Source organism: Oncorhynchus mykiss, chromosome 13 (assembly GCF_013265735.2).
Source record: "Oncorhynchus mykiss isolate Arlee chromosome 13, USDA_OmykA_1.1, whole genome shotgun sequence".
Taxonomy (NCBI): Eukaryota; Metazoa; Chordata; class Actinopteri; order Salmoniformes; family Salmonidae; genus Oncorhynchus; species Oncorhynchus mykiss.
The window spans coordinates 40,844,032-40,863,799 of record NC_048577.1 but is presented as its reverse complement, the minus strand read 5'-3'; the positions used below and the strand labels follow the sequence as shown (position 1 = coordinate 40,863,799).

The 19,768-nt window shown below is 44.7% G+C and overlaps 1 protein-coding gene across 2 annotated transcripts; it reads left to right on the top strand.

The window, feature by feature from the left end:
• Positions 1-4,215: 4,215 nt before the first annotated feature.
• LOC110486365 (non-receptor tyrosine-protein kinase TYK2) lies at positions 4,216-19,749 on the top strand. Of its 2 annotated transcripts, none has more exons than XM_036941089.1 (24): positions 4,216-4,358; positions 7,326-7,534; positions 9,730-9,853; positions 11,529-11,661; positions 11,807-11,970; positions 12,469-12,853; positions 12,976-13,161; positions 13,430-13,587; positions 13,684-13,801; positions 13,920-14,103; positions 14,265-14,383; positions 14,926-15,099; positions 15,369-15,456; positions 15,726-15,853; positions 16,079-16,214; positions 16,591-16,742; positions 16,865-17,015; positions 17,146-17,237; positions 17,395-17,587; positions 17,821-17,939; positions 18,189-18,361; positions 18,473-18,590; positions 18,745-18,855; positions 18,950-19,749. In XM_036941089.1, the coding sequence occupies exons 1-24, from the start codon at positions 4,258-4,260 to the stop codon at positions 19,088-19,090; spliced, it is 3,657 nt and encodes a 1,218-aa protein (XP_036796984.1). In that variant the 5' UTR covers positions 4,216-4,257; the 3' UTR covers positions 19,091-19,749. The 2 variants fall into 2 exon arrangements, with proteins under 2 accessions (XP_036796984.1, XP_021413574.2); XM_021557899.2 differs by lacking the exon at positions 4,216-4,358 and adding an exon at positions 6,549-6,739.
• Positions 19,750-19,768: the final 19 nt, after the last annotated feature.

The following is a 19,768-nucleotide window of genomic DNA, read 5'->3' as shown; positions in this document are numbered from 1 at the left end:
ATAGGGTGTTATTGAATTGAGATTTATTAGAAACATTGTAAGATAGTTTCACCTGTCTTCCATTGCATTATAATGCTTAGTGCAACAAATTAATATGGTCCAGACACACCAAGACAGTTGTGAAGAGGGCACGACAACACCTTCTCCTCAGGAGACTAACGGTTTGGCATGGGTCCCCAAATCCTCAAAAAGTTCTACAGCTGCACCATCAAGAGCATCCTGACTGGTTGCATCACGGCCTCGTATGGCAACTGCTCGGTATCTGACCGTAAGGCGCTACAGAGGGTAGTGCGTACGGCCCAATACATCACTGGGGCCAAGCTTCCTGCCATCCAGGACCTTTATACCAGGCGGTGTCAGAGGAAGGCCCAACAAATTGTCAAAGACTCTGTCACCCAAGTCATACTGGAGCGCCAAGTCTAGGTCCAAAAGGCTCCTGAGCAGCTTCTATCCCCAAGCTATAAGACTTCTGAACAATTAATCAAATGGCCACCCGGACTATTTACATTGACCCCGCTTTTGTTTTGAGACTGCTGCTACTCGCTGTTTATCATCTTTGCATAGTCACTTTCCCCTACCCACATGTACAAATTACCTCGACTAACCTGTACCCCCACACATTTATTCGGTACCCTTGCCTCCTGTATATAGCCTCGTTATTGTTATGTTTATTCTACTGTGTTACTTCTTTATTTTTACTATTTGATTTAGTAAATATTTTCTTGAACTGCACTGTTGGTTAAGGGCTTGTAAGTAAACATTTCACGATGAGGTCTACACCTACCCTACCATTCAAAAGTTTGGGGTCACTTAGAAATGGCCTTGTTTTTTAAAGAAAATCAAATTTTTTGTCCATTAAAATTACATCAAATTGATCAGAAACACAGTGTAGACATTGTTAATGTTGTAAATTACTATTGTATCTGGAAACGGCAGATTTTTTTTTATGAAATACCTAAACTCAGCAAAAAAAGAAACATCCTCTTACTGTCAACTGTGTTTATTTTCAGCAAACTTAACATATGTTCATACAAATATTTGCACAAGATTCAACAACTGAGACATAAACTGAACAAGTTCCACAGACATGTGACTAACATAAATGGAATAATGTGTCCCTGAACAAAGGGGGGGGGGTAAAATCAAAGTAACAGTCAGTTTCTGGTGTGGCCACCAGCTGCATTAAGTACTACAGTGCATCTCCTCCTCATGAACTGCACCAGATTTGCCAGTTCTTGCTGTGAGATGTTACCCCACTCTTCCACCAAGGCACCTGAAAGTTCCCAGACATTTCTAGGGGGGATGGCCCTAGCCCCCATCCTCCGATCCAACAGGTCCCAGACGTGCTCAATGGGATTGAGACCCGGGCTCTTCGCTGGCTATGACAGAACACTGACATTCCTGTCTTGCAGGAAATCACGCACATAACGAGTAGTATGGCTGGTGGAATTGTCATGCTAGAGCAGGGGTGTCAAAGTCAAATGGACGGAGGGCCAAATAAAAAAATCAGCTACAAGACGAGGGCCGGACTGTTCGAATGTTCATTGAAAATTTTTTAAATGACGCATATAGTCTAGTGAACCTAATTGAACCTACTGAAAACCTAACAAATATATTACAATATGATCAGATAAATAAAGCAATATTTTCTTATGGCTCTGTCAGTAATCTTTAATTTTCAACAGACACAAAAGACAAATTTCCTTTATATAAATATCCCCATAACATGAACATTAAATGAAAGAAACCGGTATTCAAGGCACCATCAGTAGACTATATTTTCTATTTTAGCAAAAGTGGGCTAAATTTACTTCAAAGAAAAAACAATAATAGCAATTTTCTATCATCCACTCAACTGAAATATTTTTAAAATATAATTGGATTGAAATACAAAAAAATAAAGTGCAAAAATCTATTAATCAAAAACAACACTTTGTTTAAGGAGAAGTAACATGCAGTGAAAACAAATATTAAATTTTAACTTTTAAACTTGAACTGAGTAAAAACTCTAAATATGTGATTGCACAGTAATGTTCACTTGTTTGAGGTTGAGGGTGATACTTGGTGGTGTCCCATCTTTTCCACAAGTTCATCAATGTTCGGGGTAAGGCTCTGAGCTGAAGAAATCCTCAGAATTGAGTGGAGGTGTTCAGCAGTAAGTCGACTTCTGTGTGATGTTTTGTTCAGGTTCATCAAAGAAAACAGTTGTTCACACAGGTATGTGCTGCCAAACATAGACAACGTTTGAGCAGCCTGGATGCGCAGCTGGGGCATTGTGCCGGGGAGGAAACGGGCGAACTCCGCAGCACCCACTGCCGCATATTTTGCCCTCAGTGCATCATTGCATTGGAGGTCAATCAACTCCATTTGGAGGTTTGGTGGTGAGCTTTCCACGTCAACAGCAAATGGGTTACCGAGCAGTTCCAACCTGCTTTTTTGTGCTTCAAAGTCAGCAAATCGGCGTCGAAAGTCAGCGGCAAGCATACCTATTTTATCAGCCAACTGTGTGCTCGGGAACGCACTGGTAGAGAGCTTCTCTTTCATGGTCTGGCAGCTGGGAAAGTGGCTCAAATTTTCTTTCCGCATCTGCGTCTCCCACAGAGTCAGTTTGGTTTTAAATGCCTTCACTGTACTGTACATATCAGAGATGACACGATCCCGACCCTGCAGCTGCAAGTTTATTGCATTCAGATGACTCGTAATGTCACACAGAAAAGCCATTTCACACAGAAACATTTCGTCTCGGAGTTGTGTTGTGTCTTTCCCTTTGCTGTCCAAGAACAGACAAATCTCCTCACGAAGCTCGAAACATCTTTGAAGCACCTTTCCCTGGCTTAGCCATCGCACCTCTGTGTGATAAGGCAAATCACCATGCTCCGTTTCTAACTCCGTCAGAAATGCCTTGAACTGGCGGTGATTCAAACCTTTGGCTCTGATAAAGTTAACTGTGCGCGTGATGATGCTCATTACATGCTCCATTTTCAAGGCTTTACCGCACAACGCTTCCTGGTGTATGATACAATGATAAGCTGTCAGCTCACCTGTCGCGTTTTCCTCTTGCATCTTTTCCCGTATCTTCGCCACCAGTCCGCTCCTGTGTCCACACATCGCAGGTGCTCCGTCGGTTGTCAAACCCACGAGTTTTTCCCAAGGCAGCTCCATCTCATTTACACATCTTGACACCTCTTCATACAAATCATGCCCCGTAGTTGTGCCATGCATAGGACGTAAAGCCAAAAACTCCTCTGTCACGCTTAGGTTGGAGTCCACTCCGCGGATGAAAATTGACAACTGGGCAATGTCAGAAATGTCGGTGCTCTCATCCACAGCCAAGGAATATGCAATAAAATCTTTTCCCTTTTTCACAAGCTGCTCTTTTAGATTGATGGACAACTGGTCTACTCTCTCGGCAATGGTGTTTCTGCTCAGACTCACATTTAAAAAGAGTTGCCTTTTTTCTGGGCAAACTTCGTCACAAACTTTAATCATGCAGTTTTTGATGAAATCCCCCTCCGTAAATGGCCGGGCTGATTTAGCGATCTCTTCTGCCAAAATAAAACTGGCCTTGACAGCAGCCTGGCCTTGTGATTTGGCTTTTTTGAACAGAGCCTGTCGAGATTTGAGGCCTCGTTTTAATTCCTCTGCCTTTTGTAGCCTTTGTTCCATGTCCATATTCTTGTTTTTGTCCGCGTGTTTCGTTTCATAATGTCGTCTCAGATTATACTCTTTCAGTACCGCCACACTTTCTCCACACAGAAGACACACAGGTTTTCCAGCTACCTTCGTGAACATATACTCCGACTCCCACCTTGTTTGAAACCCCCGGTTCTCAGTATCCACCTTCCGTTTTGCCATTTTTGATGGGTATCTGAAAGTTAATTTTACTGTGATGCTGACGACTGCTGTGCCAATAAATATTGAAATGAAGCAGCCTACTGCTCGGTGCGTCACCTTTGCATTGTGGGAAATGTAGTATTGGTGCGTGTAAAAGATCTGCGGGCTGCCGGCTTGCTGCGGGCCGGTTCTAATAATAAATCAAGATCATCCCAGGGGCCGTAAAAAACCTTCTTGCGGGCCGGATGTGGCCCGCGGGCCTTGACTCTGACATATGTGTGCTAGAGGGTCATGTCAGGATGAGCCTGCAGGAAGGGTAGAACATGAGGGAGGAGGATGTCTTCCCTGTAACGCACAGCGTTGATATTGCCTGCAATTAGAACGAGCTCAGTCCGATGATGATGTGACACACCGTCTCAGACCATGATGGACTCTCCACCACCAAATCGATCCTGCTCCAGAGTACAGGCCTCGTGTAACGCTCATTCCTTCGACGATAAACGCAAATCCGACCATCACCTCTGGTGAGACAAAAACGCAACTCGTCAGTGAAAAGCACTTTTTGCCAATCATGTCTGGTCCAGCGACGGTGGGTTTGTGCCCATAGGCGACGTTGCCGGTGATGTCTGATGTCTTGTAGGCCTACAACAGGCCTACAAGTGCTCAGTCCAGCCTCTCTTAGCCTATTGCGGGCAGTCTGAGCACTGATGGAGGGATTGCGTTCCTGGTGTAACTCGGGCAGTTGTTGTTGCCATCCTGTATCTGTCCCGCAGATGTGATGTTCGGATGTACCAATCCTGTGCAGGTGTTGTTACATGTGTTCTGCCACTGCGAGGACGATCAGCTGTCCATCCTGTCTCCCTGTAGCGCTGTCTTAGGCGTCTCAAGGTACTGACATTGCAATTTATTGCCCTGGCCACATCTCAGTCATCATCCCTCCTTGCAGCATGCCTAAGGCACGTTCATGCAGATGAGCAGGGACCCTGGGCATCTTTCTTTTGGTGTTTTTCAGAGTCAGTAGAAAGGCGTGTTTAGTGTCCTAAGTTTTCATAACTGTGACATAACTTAATTTCCTACCGTCTGTAAGCTGTTAGTGTCTTAACGACCGTTCCACAGGTGCATGTTCATTAATTGTTTATGGTTCATTGAACAAGCATGGGAAACATTGTTTAAACCCTTTACAATGAAGATATGTGTAGTTATTTGAATGTTTACTAATTATCTTTGAAAGACAGGGTCCTGAAAAAGGGCTGTTTCTTTTTTTTGCTGAGTTTACATAGGCGTACAGAGGCCCATTATCAGCAAACATCCCTCTGTTCCAATGGCACGTTGTGTTAGCTAAACCAAGTGCATAATTTTAAACGGTTAATTGATCATTAGAAAACCCTTTTGCAATTATGTTAGCACAGCTGAAAACGGTTGTCCTGATTAAAGAAGCAATACAACTGGCCTTCTTTAGACTAGTTGAGTATCTGGAGCATCAGCATTTATAGGTTAGATTATAGGCCCAAAATGGCCAGAAACAAATAACTTTATTCTGGAACTCGTCAGTCTATTCTTGTTCTGAGAAATTAAGGCTATTCCATGCGAGAAATTGCCAAGAACCTGAAAATCTCGTACAACGCTGTGTACTACTCCCTTCACAGAACAGCGCAAACTGTCTCTAACCAGAATAGAGTGGGAGGCCCTGGTGCACAACTGAGCAAGAGGACAAGTACATTAGAGTCTAGTTAGAGAAACAGAGTCCTCAACTGGCAGCTTCATTAAATAGTACCTGCAAAACACCAGTCTTAACGTCAACAGTGAAGACGCGACTCTGGGATGCTGGCCTTCTAGGCAGAGTTGCAACGAAAAAGCCATATCTCAGACTGGCCAATAAAAAGAAAAGATTAAGATGGGTAAAAGAACATAGACACTGGACAGAGGAAGATTGGAAAAAGGTGATGGACAGACAAATCTAAGTTTGAGGTGTTCGGATCACAAAGAAGAACATTTGTGAGATGCAGAAAAAATGAAAAGATTCTGGAAAAGATCTTGACGCCATCTGTTAAGCATGGTGGTGGCAATGTGATGGTCTGGGGGTGCCACCCTGTGGATGGCGCTTAATTTGAGCCAATTTCCTCATACAACAGGACAATGACCCAAAGCACAGCTCCAAACTATGCAATAACTATTTAGGGAAGAAGCAGTCAGCTGGTATTCGGTCTATAATGGAGCGGCCAGCAGTCACCGGATCTCAACCCTATTGAGCTGTTGTGGGTGCAGCTTGGCCATATGGTACTGTAGGAAGTGCCCATCAAGCCAATCCAATTTGTGGGAGATGCTTCAGGAAGCATGGGGTGAAATCTCTTCAGATTACCTCAACAAATTGACAACTAGAATGCCAAACGTCTGCAAGGCGGTAATTGCAAATGGAGGATTCTTTGATGAAAGCAGTTTGAAGGACACAATTATTATTTCAATTAAAAATAATTATTTATAACTTTGTCAACGTCTTGACTATTTTTCCTATTAATTTTGCAACTCATTTCATGTATGTTTTCATGGAAAACAAAGAAATGCATAAGTGACCCCAAACTTTTGAACGGTAGTGTATTTCTTGAACTGCAATGTTGGTTAAGGGCTTGTAAGTAAGCATCTCACAATAAGGTCTACAACTGTTATATTCGACGCAAATACGATTTGATTTGAGCTATCCCACAAGCCTACTGTAGTACAGCTGGTTCAAGGGGAGTGGCCAAAAGTGTCTTTCGGTGTTTTCGTCTTGTAGCTGACTTCTCTATCTGTGCGCTTCGCGGGAATGCGTAGGAGTAGGGGAAACACGCTTTAGGAAATCATAAGAGTGGACTTCGGTTCAACCTGCATTGGATTTTCTAACTACACGTTTTAGGGACGCAACTAAATGGTAAGAAACCTGTAGTTTGACAAATGTGCAATACAATTTACAAATACACGGGTTTATTCCAGCATTGGCGGATAAAGCATACTATATCAGTATTATAGGAAGTGGGCGTTATGCCTCTGGTTTACAATTGTTTACAGTACACAGTAGGCTATATTCCACCATCTCCGTGAGCAATCAGGTCGATGACGAAGTGATAAATGTATTGGTGAGAATATATATTTGAAAATGTAGGAACGTTGGATAAATTAAATCCGGATTTTCGTGTCACGTTATCGTTAAATGTTCGTCTTTACTGATATTCATGTGCAATACCCGGAAGGCCTTACTAGAAAATATTGGATCATATCGCGAGTTCTCAGAACATGGTAATAATGCTGAACAATTACATGGTAACAAATCTATTTGATCCAGATGTGATTCCTTGCTACAATAAGATTTACATTGTATTTGAGTATATTTTTGTCGTTGATATTAACAAAAACCCACGTATAAAGTATAAAACCCATGTCCTTAATTGTTATCTGGATTTGTTACCATGTAATTGATTACTTGGAAATACTTTTCTCTTACTTCCTCCCTGTGACAGGTGTAGTGACTCAGCCTGGTCCATAATGTCTCGAAGTGGCCGCTCCAAGAGTACCAGGACAGGGTCATCCACAGGCCAGTGTGAGCCTCCTCAGGGACCAGGCGTCCATGTCTATCTGTTTTGGACCAAGGGAGGGGAGCGCTATCTGACCCACACAGAGGGTAAAGTGACAGCCGAGGAGCTTTCAATCTCTGCAGCACAGACTGTGGGTAAGAACAAGTGCCATTTATTGTTTTAATGAAACAGAAACAATATTTTGTTTGAGTATTGAGCAATAATTTAGGGCATTCAGGTTAGCTGTGTGGTGTTCTGTTGTTTGAGGACATTGGCAGCCTGGCACGTAAGGGTGTGTTTGAGTTGATGACTCCAGGCATCTGGGTTTTACAGTGCATTCGGAAAGTATTCAGACCCCTTCCCTATTTCCACATTTTGTTACGTTACAGCCTTATTCTAAAATGGATTAAATAGTTTAAATAGTTTATTTTCTTATTTTCTTCACACTACCCCATAATGATTAAGCAAAAACAGGTTTTTAGAAATGCTTGTAAATGTATTAAAAAAACAACTGAAATCACATTTCCATTAGTATTCAGACCCTTTACTCAGTACGGTGTTGAAGCACCTTTGGCAGCAATTACAGCCTCGGTCTTCTTGGGTATGATGCTACAAGCTTGGCACACCAGTATCAGGGGAGTTTCTCCCATTCTTCTCTGTAGATCCTCTCAAGCGCTGTCAGGTTGGATGGGGAGCGTCGCTCAACAGCTATTTTCAAGTCTCTCCAGAGATGTTCAATCGGGACATTCAGAGACTTGTTCCGAAGTTACTCTTGCGTTGTCTTGGCTGTGTGCTTAGTCGTTGTCCTGTTGGAAGGTGAACCTTCTTCCCAGTCTGAGGTCCTGAGTACTCTGGAGCAGGTTTTCATCAACAATGTACTTTGCTCCGTTCATCTTTCCCTTGATCCTGACTAGTCTCCCAGGCCATACTGCTAGAGAAAATCCCAACAGCATAATGCTACCACCACCATGCTTCACCTTAGGGAGGGTGCCAGGTTTCCTCCAAACGTGATGCTTGGCATTCAGGCCAAAGAGTTCAATCTTGGTTTCATCAGACCAGAGGATCTGGTTTCTCACTGTCTGAGAGTCTTTAGGTGTCTTTTGGCAAACTCCATGCAGGATTTCATGTGCCTTCTACTGAGGAGTGGCTTCCATCTGGCCACTCTACCACAAAGGCCTGATTGATGGATTGCTGCAGAGAGAGTTGTCCTTCTGGAAGTTTCTCCCATCTCCACAGAGGAACTCTAGAGCTCTGTCAGAGTGACCATCGGGTTCTTGGTCACCTCCCTGACCAATGCCCTACTCCCCCGATTGCTCAGTTTGGCTGGGCAGCCAGCTCTAGGAAGAGTCCTAGAGTCCTGTTTCCAAACTTCTTCCATTTAAGAACAATGAAGGCCACTGTGTTCTTGGGGACCTTCAAAGCTGCAGAAATGTTTTGGTACCCTTCCCCAGATCTGTGCCTCGACACAATCCTGTCTCAGAGCTCTATGTACAATTCCTTTGACCTCATGGCTTGGTTTTTTGCTCTGACGTGCACTGTCAACTGTGCGACCTTGTATAGGCAGGTGTGTGCATTTCCAAATCATGTCCAATCAATTGAATTTACCACAGGTGGACTCTAATCAAGTTGTATAAAATTGATCAAAGATGATCAATGGAAACAGGAGCTCAATTTCGAGTCTCATAGCAAATTGTCTGAATTCTTATTGTAAATAAGGTATTAGTTTTCTTTTCTTTTTACATTTGCAAAAATGTTTACAAAACTATTTTCACTTTGTCATTATGGGGTTTTGTGTGTAGATTGATGACATGTTTTTATTTAATCCACTTTAGAATAAGGCTGTACCGTAACAAAATGTGGAAAAAGTGAAGGGGTCTGTGTATTTCCTGAATGCACTGTATGCCAAACAACTACCTCTTTCCCTACTGTATTTAATTCATTTATTTATTTTGCTCCTTTGCACCCCATTATTTGTATTTCTACTTTGCACATTTTCCATTGCAAATCTACCATTCCAGTGTTTTACTTGCTATATTGTATTTACTTTGCCACCATGGCCTTTTTTTGCCTTTACCTCCCTTATCTCACCTCATTTGCTCACATCGTATATAGACTTGTTTATACTGTATTATTGACTGTATGTTTGTTTTACTCCATGTGTAAGTCTGTGTCGTTGTATCTGTCGAACTGCTTTGCTTTATCTTGGCCAGGTCGCAATTGTAAATGAGAACTTGTTCTCAACTTGCCTACCTGGTTAAATAAAGGTGAAATAAATAAAACATTATTTTAAAAAAATGTAATTGAGAGGGTGTATCCAAGGTGTACTTAACCTATATATCTGTCCCCCTAGGTATCACTCCACTGTGCCATGTCCTGTTTTCTCTGTATGACCCTGAATCCCACTGCTGGTACAGTCCCAACCATTTCTTCAACCCAGAAGAGCAGACAAGCCTGACACTCCATTATCGCATGAGGTTAGTGTGTGTGTGGGTTTAAAATGGCCATCCCGTCCCCTCCTTTCTACCTAGATTTCCCTCACACTCCCTTCATTTTCCCTTGAGTCCCGTTAGTACCTTAGTACCTTAGTTAGCCCTGCCGTTCCCAACCAATCAGAGCTGTTGGAAAGGCGCAACTGGACACTGCACCCACTCAGGTCAGAGTGTTATCTTTGTCCGAAGAAAGAAGACGCACATTTCTGAGGTCAATTTTTTTATTGTGGACAGCAACAAGAATACATGAATGTGGTGCGTGCATCAAAATAATCACAAATCATTCGGAGTAACACGAGTACTATTCCACCAAGATTCACTCCCAGTCAAGATTCATGTTGTATGACCAGAAGTGTGTGAAGAGAGAGGAAAAGGAAATTAAAACCCTGAAAAGAGAAGCATCGTCATTGTTCTGACCGGACATCCTGTGGAGGGTCAGAACCCAGAGAAGCATCAGCATTCTGTGATGGATGTAGTCTATCACAGTGCCATCCGTTTTTATCACCAAAGCCCCATATACTACCCACCACTGCGAACATGTTTGCTCTATATGTATATGTATGCTGTATGCTCTCGTTGGCTGGCCCTCACTACATATCCATCGCCAAACCCACTGGCGCAAGGTCATCTATAAGTCTTTGCTAGGTAAAGCCCCGCCTTATCTCAACTCACTGGTCACCATAGCAACACCCACCCATAGCACGCACTCCAGCAGGTATATTGCACTGGTCATCCCCAAAGCCAACACTTACTTTGGCTGCCTTTCCTTCCAGTTCCCTGCTGCCAATGACTGGAACAAATTGCAAAAATCTCTGAAGCTGGAGTCTTATATCTCCCTCTCTAACTTTAAGCACCAGCTTACTGATCACTGCACCTGTACACAGCCAATCTGTAAATAGCACACCCGACTACCTCAAAATTGTTCTGACCGGACATCTTGTGGAGGGTCAGAACCCAGAGAAGCATCAGCATTGTTCTGAGTGGACATCCTGTGGAGCATCAGAACCCAGAGAAGCATCAGCATTGTTCTGAGCGGACATCCTGTGGCGCATCAGAACCCAGAGAAGCATCAGCATTGTTCTGAGTGGACATCCTGTGGAGCATCAGAACCCAGAGAAGCATCAGCATTGTTCTGAGCGGACATCCTGTGGAGCATCAGAACCCAGAGAAGCATCAGCATTGTTCTGAGCGGACATCCTGTGGAGCATCAGAACCCAGAGAAGCATCAGCATTGTTCTGAGCGGACATCCTGTGGAGCATCAGAACCCAGAGAAGCATCAGCATTGTTCTGAGCGGACATCCTGTGGAGCATCAGAACCCAGAGAAGCATCAGCATTGTTCTGTACGGACACCCTGTGGAAGGTCAGAACCCAAATCCCAGTCAGCATAATTGTGCTAGCAGGTGAGGGCATTCACAGCTGACCGCTCAGAAGGGGGAGGGCATACCAGCCAACTGTTTTTATAGTGTGTGTCAAATCAAATTTTATTTGTCACATACACATGGTTAGCAGATGTTAATGCGAGGGTAGCGAAATGCTTGTGCTTCTAGTTCCGAATCTAATCTAACCTAACACAGTGTGTGTGTGTGAGAGAGACTATGCACTGTATGCTTTTATGTACAGGCATATTTATATAGGGAATTTTCTCTTTCGGTTCCCAGGTTTTACTTTCGGAATTGGCATGGGTTGAGTGAGAAGGAGCCGTCAGTGTCGCGATATGCCCCACGGTCAGGGACAGAGCACGGGGGCTCACCTCTACTAGAAATGACCTCCCTGGAATACCTCTTCTGCCAGGTGAGTTTCAGAAAGAGGCGTGTTTTATCCAAAATGTGTTTGTATTCATATATTCCTGTGGAAGTGTGCATTAACATAATATTCCTGTGTCACACGGACATTTTCATATTGTGAAAAAACTCATTTCCCTTTTTGTTTCTCTTAGGCAAAGTTTGATTTTGTGAATGATGTCACGCCAATGGAGGATGCTCAAGGAAAGGAAGAGTTGAGTCACTTTAAGAATGAGAGTCTGGGGATGGCTGTGCTGCACCTCTCTCACCAGGCCCTGTGCTCAGGCTGCACGCTACAGGAAGTGGCCAAGTCTGTCAGGTAAGCCATGAGTCAGAGGGGATGGGTGCATTGTTTAGGAAGGGCTTTGACAAGGTTTCAGACATTACTATAGTCTGAGGCGGTGTTGAAAAATGGCACCTTATTCACTATCAAAACTAGTGCACTATAGAGGGAAACTAGTGCACTATAGAGGGAAACTAGTGCACTATAGAGGGAAACTAGTGCACTATAGAGGGGAACTAGTGCACTATAGAGGGAAACTAGTGCACTATAGAGGGGAACTAGTGCACTATAGAGGGAAACTAGTGCACTATAGAGGGAAACTAGTGCACTATAGAGGGGAACTAGTGCACTATAGAGGGAAACTAGTGCACTATAGAGGGAAACTAGTGCACTATAGAGGGAAACTAGTGCACTATAGAGGGAAACTAGTGCACTATAGAGGGAAACTAGTGCACTATAGAGGGAAACTAGTGCCTTTACAAACACAGCCGTAATGTTTTGATTGACTTCCATATTCCCCTTGCCATACTGTAGCTTCCTGCGCTGCATTCCGAGATCCTTCTCCAAACATATAGCGAGGGACAACTTCCTGACCAAGATCCGTATCCGGCGTGTGTTTGCTGACTTTGTGAGGACCTTCCAGGAGCACACTGTGGACTTAGGACGCCTGGGCTCCCAGGAGGTCATGTATAAATACCTGTCTACTCTGGAGCACCTAGCCCCCTGCTTCGGTACCGAGACCTTCCTCGCGGCCCAACTGGAGCTGAGGAAGGACGGGGGCGACGGGAGCGGCTCCTACCTCAACACCAGCCACGCCCACGGGGCCTCTGACCCTGGGAACTTTGGCCCTCAGGTCATGCATGAGGTCATGGTGTCTGGTACCAAGGGGATTCAGTGGAGGAAGATCACAGTGCAGAAGGTATTTCTGTCTCATTGGATGTCTATCAAGCTCTTTGACTGCTAGTTAGAACTGTGCCTTTGTGTGTTTCTCGTAGTGTGCCTTCTGTGGGATGCTCTGTACGTTGTGTCTATCCATTCTAGGCCCAGGCCAACAGTTACTTTGGGAACGATTACTTAGGGAATCGGAAAACTGTGAAGCAATCGCCCCTCCAGCAAGAACCTAAATCCTCTGACACATGGACGTCTTTCTGCGACTTCCCGGAAATCTCCCACATCACCATCACTGGAGCCAACGTCAGCATCATTAAACAGGACAACTTCTCTATGGTTCGAGCACCTGCCTCTCAACTGCTTTCTGTTGGGCCCCAAACCTATCTTGAGATACACACACGTAGCTCCATGTTTTGTGCAAATCCCCCATTGACAACATTGCATGATTTATGCAAAAACCTAAGTCAAGTGTGCAGATCTCAAGTTAGGTTTGTGTGTGAAGTTGCATCTTACTATATGATGTATGTCTGTACGGAAGCGGAGTATCTGACTGATATGTGTGTAGGTGGTGTTGTCTGAGGATAATATGTGTATATGTGTGCAGGAGGTTCAAATGAATTCCATCCTTGAGGCTCTGTCTTTCGTCTCCCTGCTGGACGGGTACTTCCGGCTTACTGCAGACGCACACCACTACCTGTGTCACGAGGTGGCTCCGCCCAGGGTAGTGCTCAGTGCCACCAATGGCCTCCATGGACCAATGAAGTGAGTAACACACACACATATACACACACACACACACACACACACACACACACACACTGCCCTGGCTCCCACTACAATTCTGACTGTCTTTTTCAGTGATGACTTTGTGCTGCAGAGACTGAGGAAGGAAGCAGTTGAAGAGGGAGCCTTTCTTGTGCGCTGGAGCGTCCTCGACTACCACCGCATCATATTAGCTGTTCTAAACAAGAGTCAGGTAAGCCCTGAAGGATGAGGAACATGGAAAATGTAGTCTGAAAATATGAAAAGCAATATAATGTCATTAGAAGTTATATATTTGGATGCATGTGTGTGTCTTTGCTGGCTTCCTATAGAATGGACAAGCTGCAATCCACAAGCAGTTCAGGATCATGCATAGTGGTTCAGTGTTTGCTCTGGAAGGCTGGGACCGGGAGTTCTCCAGTGTCAAGGAGCTCACCGACAGCCTCAAGACCTTTGTGCTCAAGTCTGGCACGGACAATTTCACTGTGAAGAAATGCTGCCTACCCCGACCTGCAGGTTAGTTTGGGTGTGATGTGTTTTCTATAGATGTGCATTGGTGTTGTTCTGCCCCTAACATACCACAGCTCAACATATGTACAGAGATGTTATTCTGTAAGGATGTGTTGTGTGTCCATGTTTTCCTGTGCTGTATTTAAACGAGTGTTTGTGTGCTGCAGAACTGTCCAACCTCTTGGTGATGAGGCAGGGTGCGGACCAGTGTGTTCAGCCTGACTCTGTGGCCCTCTGTCTGACTCAGCTGAGGTTCCATCAGATCAAAGACAAGGAGATCACCCAGGTGAGAGAGAGGGCATTCTTGCTCCACCCTCGACAACTACTGTGATTATTATTATTTGACCATGCTGGTCATTTATGAACATTTGAACATCTTGGCCATGTTCTGTTATAATCTCCACCCGGCACAGCCAGAAGAGGACTGGCCACCCCTCATAGCCTGGTTCCTCTCTAGGTTTCTTCCTAGGTTTTGGCCTTTCTAGGCAGTTTTTCCTAGCCACCGTGCTTCTACACCTGCATTGCTTGCTGTTTGGGGTTTTAGGCTGGGTTTCTGTACAGCACTTTTAGATATCAGCTGATATACGAAGGGCTATATAAATAAATTTGATTTGATTCTCTTCTATATATTTCTCTGTCAGTGCCCTCCTTTGTGTATGTTTCACCTGGGTTATATTCAGTAGGGCACACCTTTGCAACTGTACCTCCCAGTTTCTCTAAATTCCAATACATTTTTCCCTACTGAACACTGATGCTCTTCTCTATCTTTATCCGGTTTGTACCCAGTACTTCTAAAATGGTTGTATGTCTGGTTGTCCTTGTGCTTAGGAGCAGCATCTGGGCCGTGGGACCAGGACCAACATCTACTCTGGCAGTCTGTTGGTGAGGGGCGGAGTGGAGGAGGAGGATGAGGAGGACAAGTGGAATAACAATCTTACTGATCGCAAAGAGATCCGAGTGGTTCTTAAGATCTTGGACCAGAGCCACAAGGACATAGCGTTAGTGAGTTACCATTAATGTATCATTATCCTCTTACAGGAATTGATTGCGTGATGAGTAACCTTACCTGTGACCTGAAGACTAGCTCGGTGTGATAATGCCTGGACTTTAGCTCTGTGCGATAACACCATCCCAGGTTCCAACCCAGTTTGCCTCAATCACACAACGGATACCTTGTTGGTTCGAAGCTACCGTTTTCACGGTAGACTGTTAAATGTGAACCTTTGTTTACAATGTCCTGATAATCCTTCCTCTTTCCTGTCCTCTCGTAGGCGTTCTTTGAAACAGCCAGTCTGATGAGCCAAGTATCTCACAGTCACCTGGTCTTTGTTCACGGCGTGTCTGTCAAAGGATCTGAGAGTAAGTCACCATGGCACTACTCAACCTCACACTTCCTCATTCAGCTGTGCAACTTCCTCCTTCAGCACTGACACTTCCCTCTCAGAAGGTTAATTGTATTGGTTGTTTGAATTACTAGGCAACAAGACTGGTGTACAGTACAACCACAAGCATGACTCTCAGCCAAACCGTAGCCTTTGAATTAGACTCAATACAGTGAAGTGTCGGTCATCTCTAACAGTAAGTGGTGTGATCCGAGATAATAATCCTTGTCTTTGACCTGTCTGCAGACATCATGGTGGAGGAGTTTGTGGAGTTTGGGCCTCTGGATGTGTTCCTGCGAAGGGAAAGGGCGCTGGTCACCCCTCAGTGGAAATTTACTGTAGCCAAACAGCTGGCCAGTGCCCTGAGCTACCTCGTAAGTCGGCCTGATACCCTCACATCACAACAAACTAAGATTACTCCTCACTCATTGTATGAAACAATGATCTTTTAGGATGTTGATCTCCTGTCTTCTGTGACAGTCCCGTTTCAAACTCTAAACCCTTGTGTCCATAGTTAATGTATTGCCAACCCTCATTTCCCACTATTGAGTGTCCCGAATGTACTTTATGTTGTTACCTCTACCACCTGGTTACTGCAGGAGACTAAACAACTGGTACATGGTAATGTCTGTGCTAAAAACATTCTGGTGGCTCGCCGTGGTCTGGAGGAGGGCACCTTTCCCTTCATCAAGCTGAGCGATCCAGGCATTGCCCTCAACGTGCTGTCCAGAGAAGGTTAGTTCCTACTTGAACAATAAAACAGTTAGTTTCTACCAGACCACATCCATGTTGGGCAACACCCACTACATGATAAATACAATCTCGCTACAGTGAGTTATTTTGTCAACCCTCAATTTCCGTCTCTGGTGGTTTTGCTTGGTCTTCATTCTTTTAGATCAGATTGAGTCACAAGAAGCCCTGTGTAAACCACTACCTGGTTGCTGTGAGGCCCACTTCCTGGTTGTCTTGCACTTGCCATCATATTGACACTTAGCAGGAAGGCTTTAGAGGTTATTTAGTTTGTGTTGTGAGACCATGTGATTCATGAACCTACTGAATGTAGTGGTATTATATAGCCTGGTCTGACTTAGACTGTCTCAATGCCCTACAGAGCGTGTCGAGCGAATCCCATGGATCGCCCCGGAGTGTGTGCCAAGCGGTGCCCCATTCAGCAGTGCTGCCGACCAGTGGAGCTTTGGAGCCACACTGCTGGAGATCTGCAACAATGGAGATTTGCCCATGAGTGGCAGCACGCTCACTGAGGTACCTACAGCCCTATCGTCACTGCCCTTCAATTCTCCTCCCTCTAATCATAACTCATTATCTGCCATCCTCTTACCGTGCCTGTGATTCATGCTGACCCCTGACCTCTCTCTTGCCAACAGAAAGAGCGTTTCTACGAAACGCGGAGTCGCCTCACTGAGCCCTCGTCGCAGGAACTGGCCAGCTTCATTAGCATGTGTTTGACCTACGAACCCCGGGAGAGGCCGTCCTTCCGCACTGTGCTTCGAGAGCTCACTGAACTACAGATCAAGAGTATGTCCTCTCCTTTTATTATTTGGTTCACAGTCTGTTTCTCTCCGTTTCCTCTTCTAGCATTTAGATTGACCACATTTTCGTGATTGATTAGTGTTGCTTTAATGTTGCTCTCCTGGTTTCTGATCAGATCCTGACATATCCCCCCTGGAGTCTCTCCCGGACGCTGACCCCAACGTTTTCCTCAAACGCTACTTGAAAAAGATCCGGGACTTAGGGGAGGTGAGTTAATTTCCCCGCAGGACAACATGACTCTTATAAACCCCTCTGTGCTCTTCATCTTCTGTTGTGCTTTGTGATCTACTGGTGTTATGTAAAACATTATTCCCTGGCCTCCCTCTAACTGAGAGAATGCTTTGTGCTCTCTCTCTGTCTCCAGGGTCACTTTGGGAAGGTGATTCTCTATGTGTATGACCCAGCCAACGACGGGACAGGGGACTATGTGGCAGTGAAGACCCTGAAGCATGAGGGAGGCAGCCATCTCAGTGAAGGCTGGATGAAGGAGATTGAGATCCTCAAGTCTCTTTACCACGGCAACATAGTCAAGTACAAGGGCTGCTGCTCTGAGCTGGGTGAGTGGCATGTGATCCAGTCAAGCTCACCTGTCTGTCATCCATCTGCTGTATATGACTGGCAGTCTCATTTTCATACAATGCTTGTTTATTACATTTCTTGCTTGGCTCCTTCCTACAGATGACATGTTCATGTGTGGGGGGTTTCCAGCATCTGTTCACATTTACACGTGTAGGGTAGCGTCTGTATGTATGAGTGACTGCTGTAAATGCCTGTTTCGTTGTCTCCACAGGAGGGCAGACGGTGCAGCTGATTATGGAGTTCCTACCTCTGGGCAGCCTCAGAGAGTACCTAGCCAAACACCGCCTGGGCGTGGCTCACAGCCTCCTGTTTGCACAGCAGATCTGCCAGGTGAGACGAGCACTGCACGGGGGGGCTGGTAATATAAAGATATGTCATCTAGATTCCTTCTAGGGTTCTGTTTAGTTCTGTAGCAGGTACACTGTTTGGGTTCAAGTTGAAGATTTGCTATCCAATATTGGAGTATTGTTTTATACAACAATAGATTATAGTACTCTATTTTCTTCTCTAACTGCTACTCTTTCACCTTGGTCTCCCTCATCTCTCCTCCTGCTCTTTTGGCTTTTTTTCCTTTTTAAGGGGATGGATTACCTGCACTCGAAGCGATACATCCACCGGGACTTGGCTGCCCGGAACGTACTGGTGGAGAATGAGCATCTGGTGAAGATCGGGGACTTTGGCCTTACCAAATACATCCCAGAGGGAGATGTTTACTACCGCGTGCGTGAGAATGGAGACAGTCCTGTGTTCTGGTGAGTCCTGGAGCCATTGAGCAATTACTTCCCTGCTGGGCTCTGGGCTGCTAATTTAGAGTCCAGATGTGAAAGGTATCTTACGGTATAACCTTTGACTTTATTTTACAGGTATGCAATTGAGTGTCTGAAGGAGAGCAAGTTTTCCTTCTCTTCAGACATTTGGTCCTTTGGCGTGACGCTCTATGAGGTCCTGACCCACTGTGAATATCGTCAGAGCCCTCCAGTGGTACGAAACGACACCCTCTGTCTCCGTCTAAATCTGCATGATCCATTTAACCAAGGCCACCAACCCTTTACATAATTGTGATGCAGTCTGTGTGCGGTTTGCTGAGTGTATTAATTGTGACGTGTGCGTTTTTGTATGTGTGTTTTTTTTATAGAAGTTCTTTCAGATGATGGGTAAAGTGAAGGGTCAGATGACGGTGCTGGTGCTGATCAAGCTGCTGGAGAAACACAATAGGTTGCCCTGCCCCCGAGACTGTCCTAGTGAGGTAAACCATACAGCTAAACACTCTCACACAGTTCTTCATTGTTTCTGTAAGCCAGATGCACCTAGGGAAACGAACCTGTCTTTGTTTTGAACAGGTCCGCATGTTGATGCAGCATTGTTGGGACTTTGACCCCGCGAGACGGCCATCTTTCAAATCCCTCATTGAGTCCATCGAAGCGATTCGCAAGACATACGAACGGCAACCCAATGTGCGGCTGTCCCAAATTAGCCAATGAGAACCTTACTTTTTCACAGGCCAGCTGGCCTTACTCCTGTATACCTCAGCACTTTGCTACATAAATCTACTCTAGAGTCTACATCACACCCTGCACCACAGTGCCCTCTGTCTGTTCTGAAGGAGTAGACTGCTCTTTGTATTAATAAATAGGAACTCAGGTTTTTAGTCATTCTCATCCATTCATTCATATAGATGAGCCCTTCGTGATGGCACTTGTTTTATTTTGATGTGACAGATATTATTTTTTTAGGTGTGAAATTCCCTGAATGGCAGCTATAGTGCTGTCTCGGGAGGAGAACCGGGCCCATGTTCCATGACTGATCCAATTTAGGTTCTACATTTTAGCCCGAGAATGGGATCCTCCAACATATGAAATATTTACTATCCAGAAGAGGAGAGGAGCTGTCGTTCCACATGATTTGTCACTCATAATGTTCACATGATTAATATAACACTTCAATTGATGCATGTATATTACCAACAGTTTCTCTTTATTTCTGTATTGGTGTAAATATAAAACATTTACTGATTTTATTGTATCATATCATGTTTTTCCCTATGTTTGTATGTATTAAATGTTTGAGTGGGCGAATGTTGAAAATGAAGCATTTGTATCCCTTGACGGTGTTTAATAAATTTGACCGAAGCCCAAAAAAATCCAGGTTGTGAATTGTTA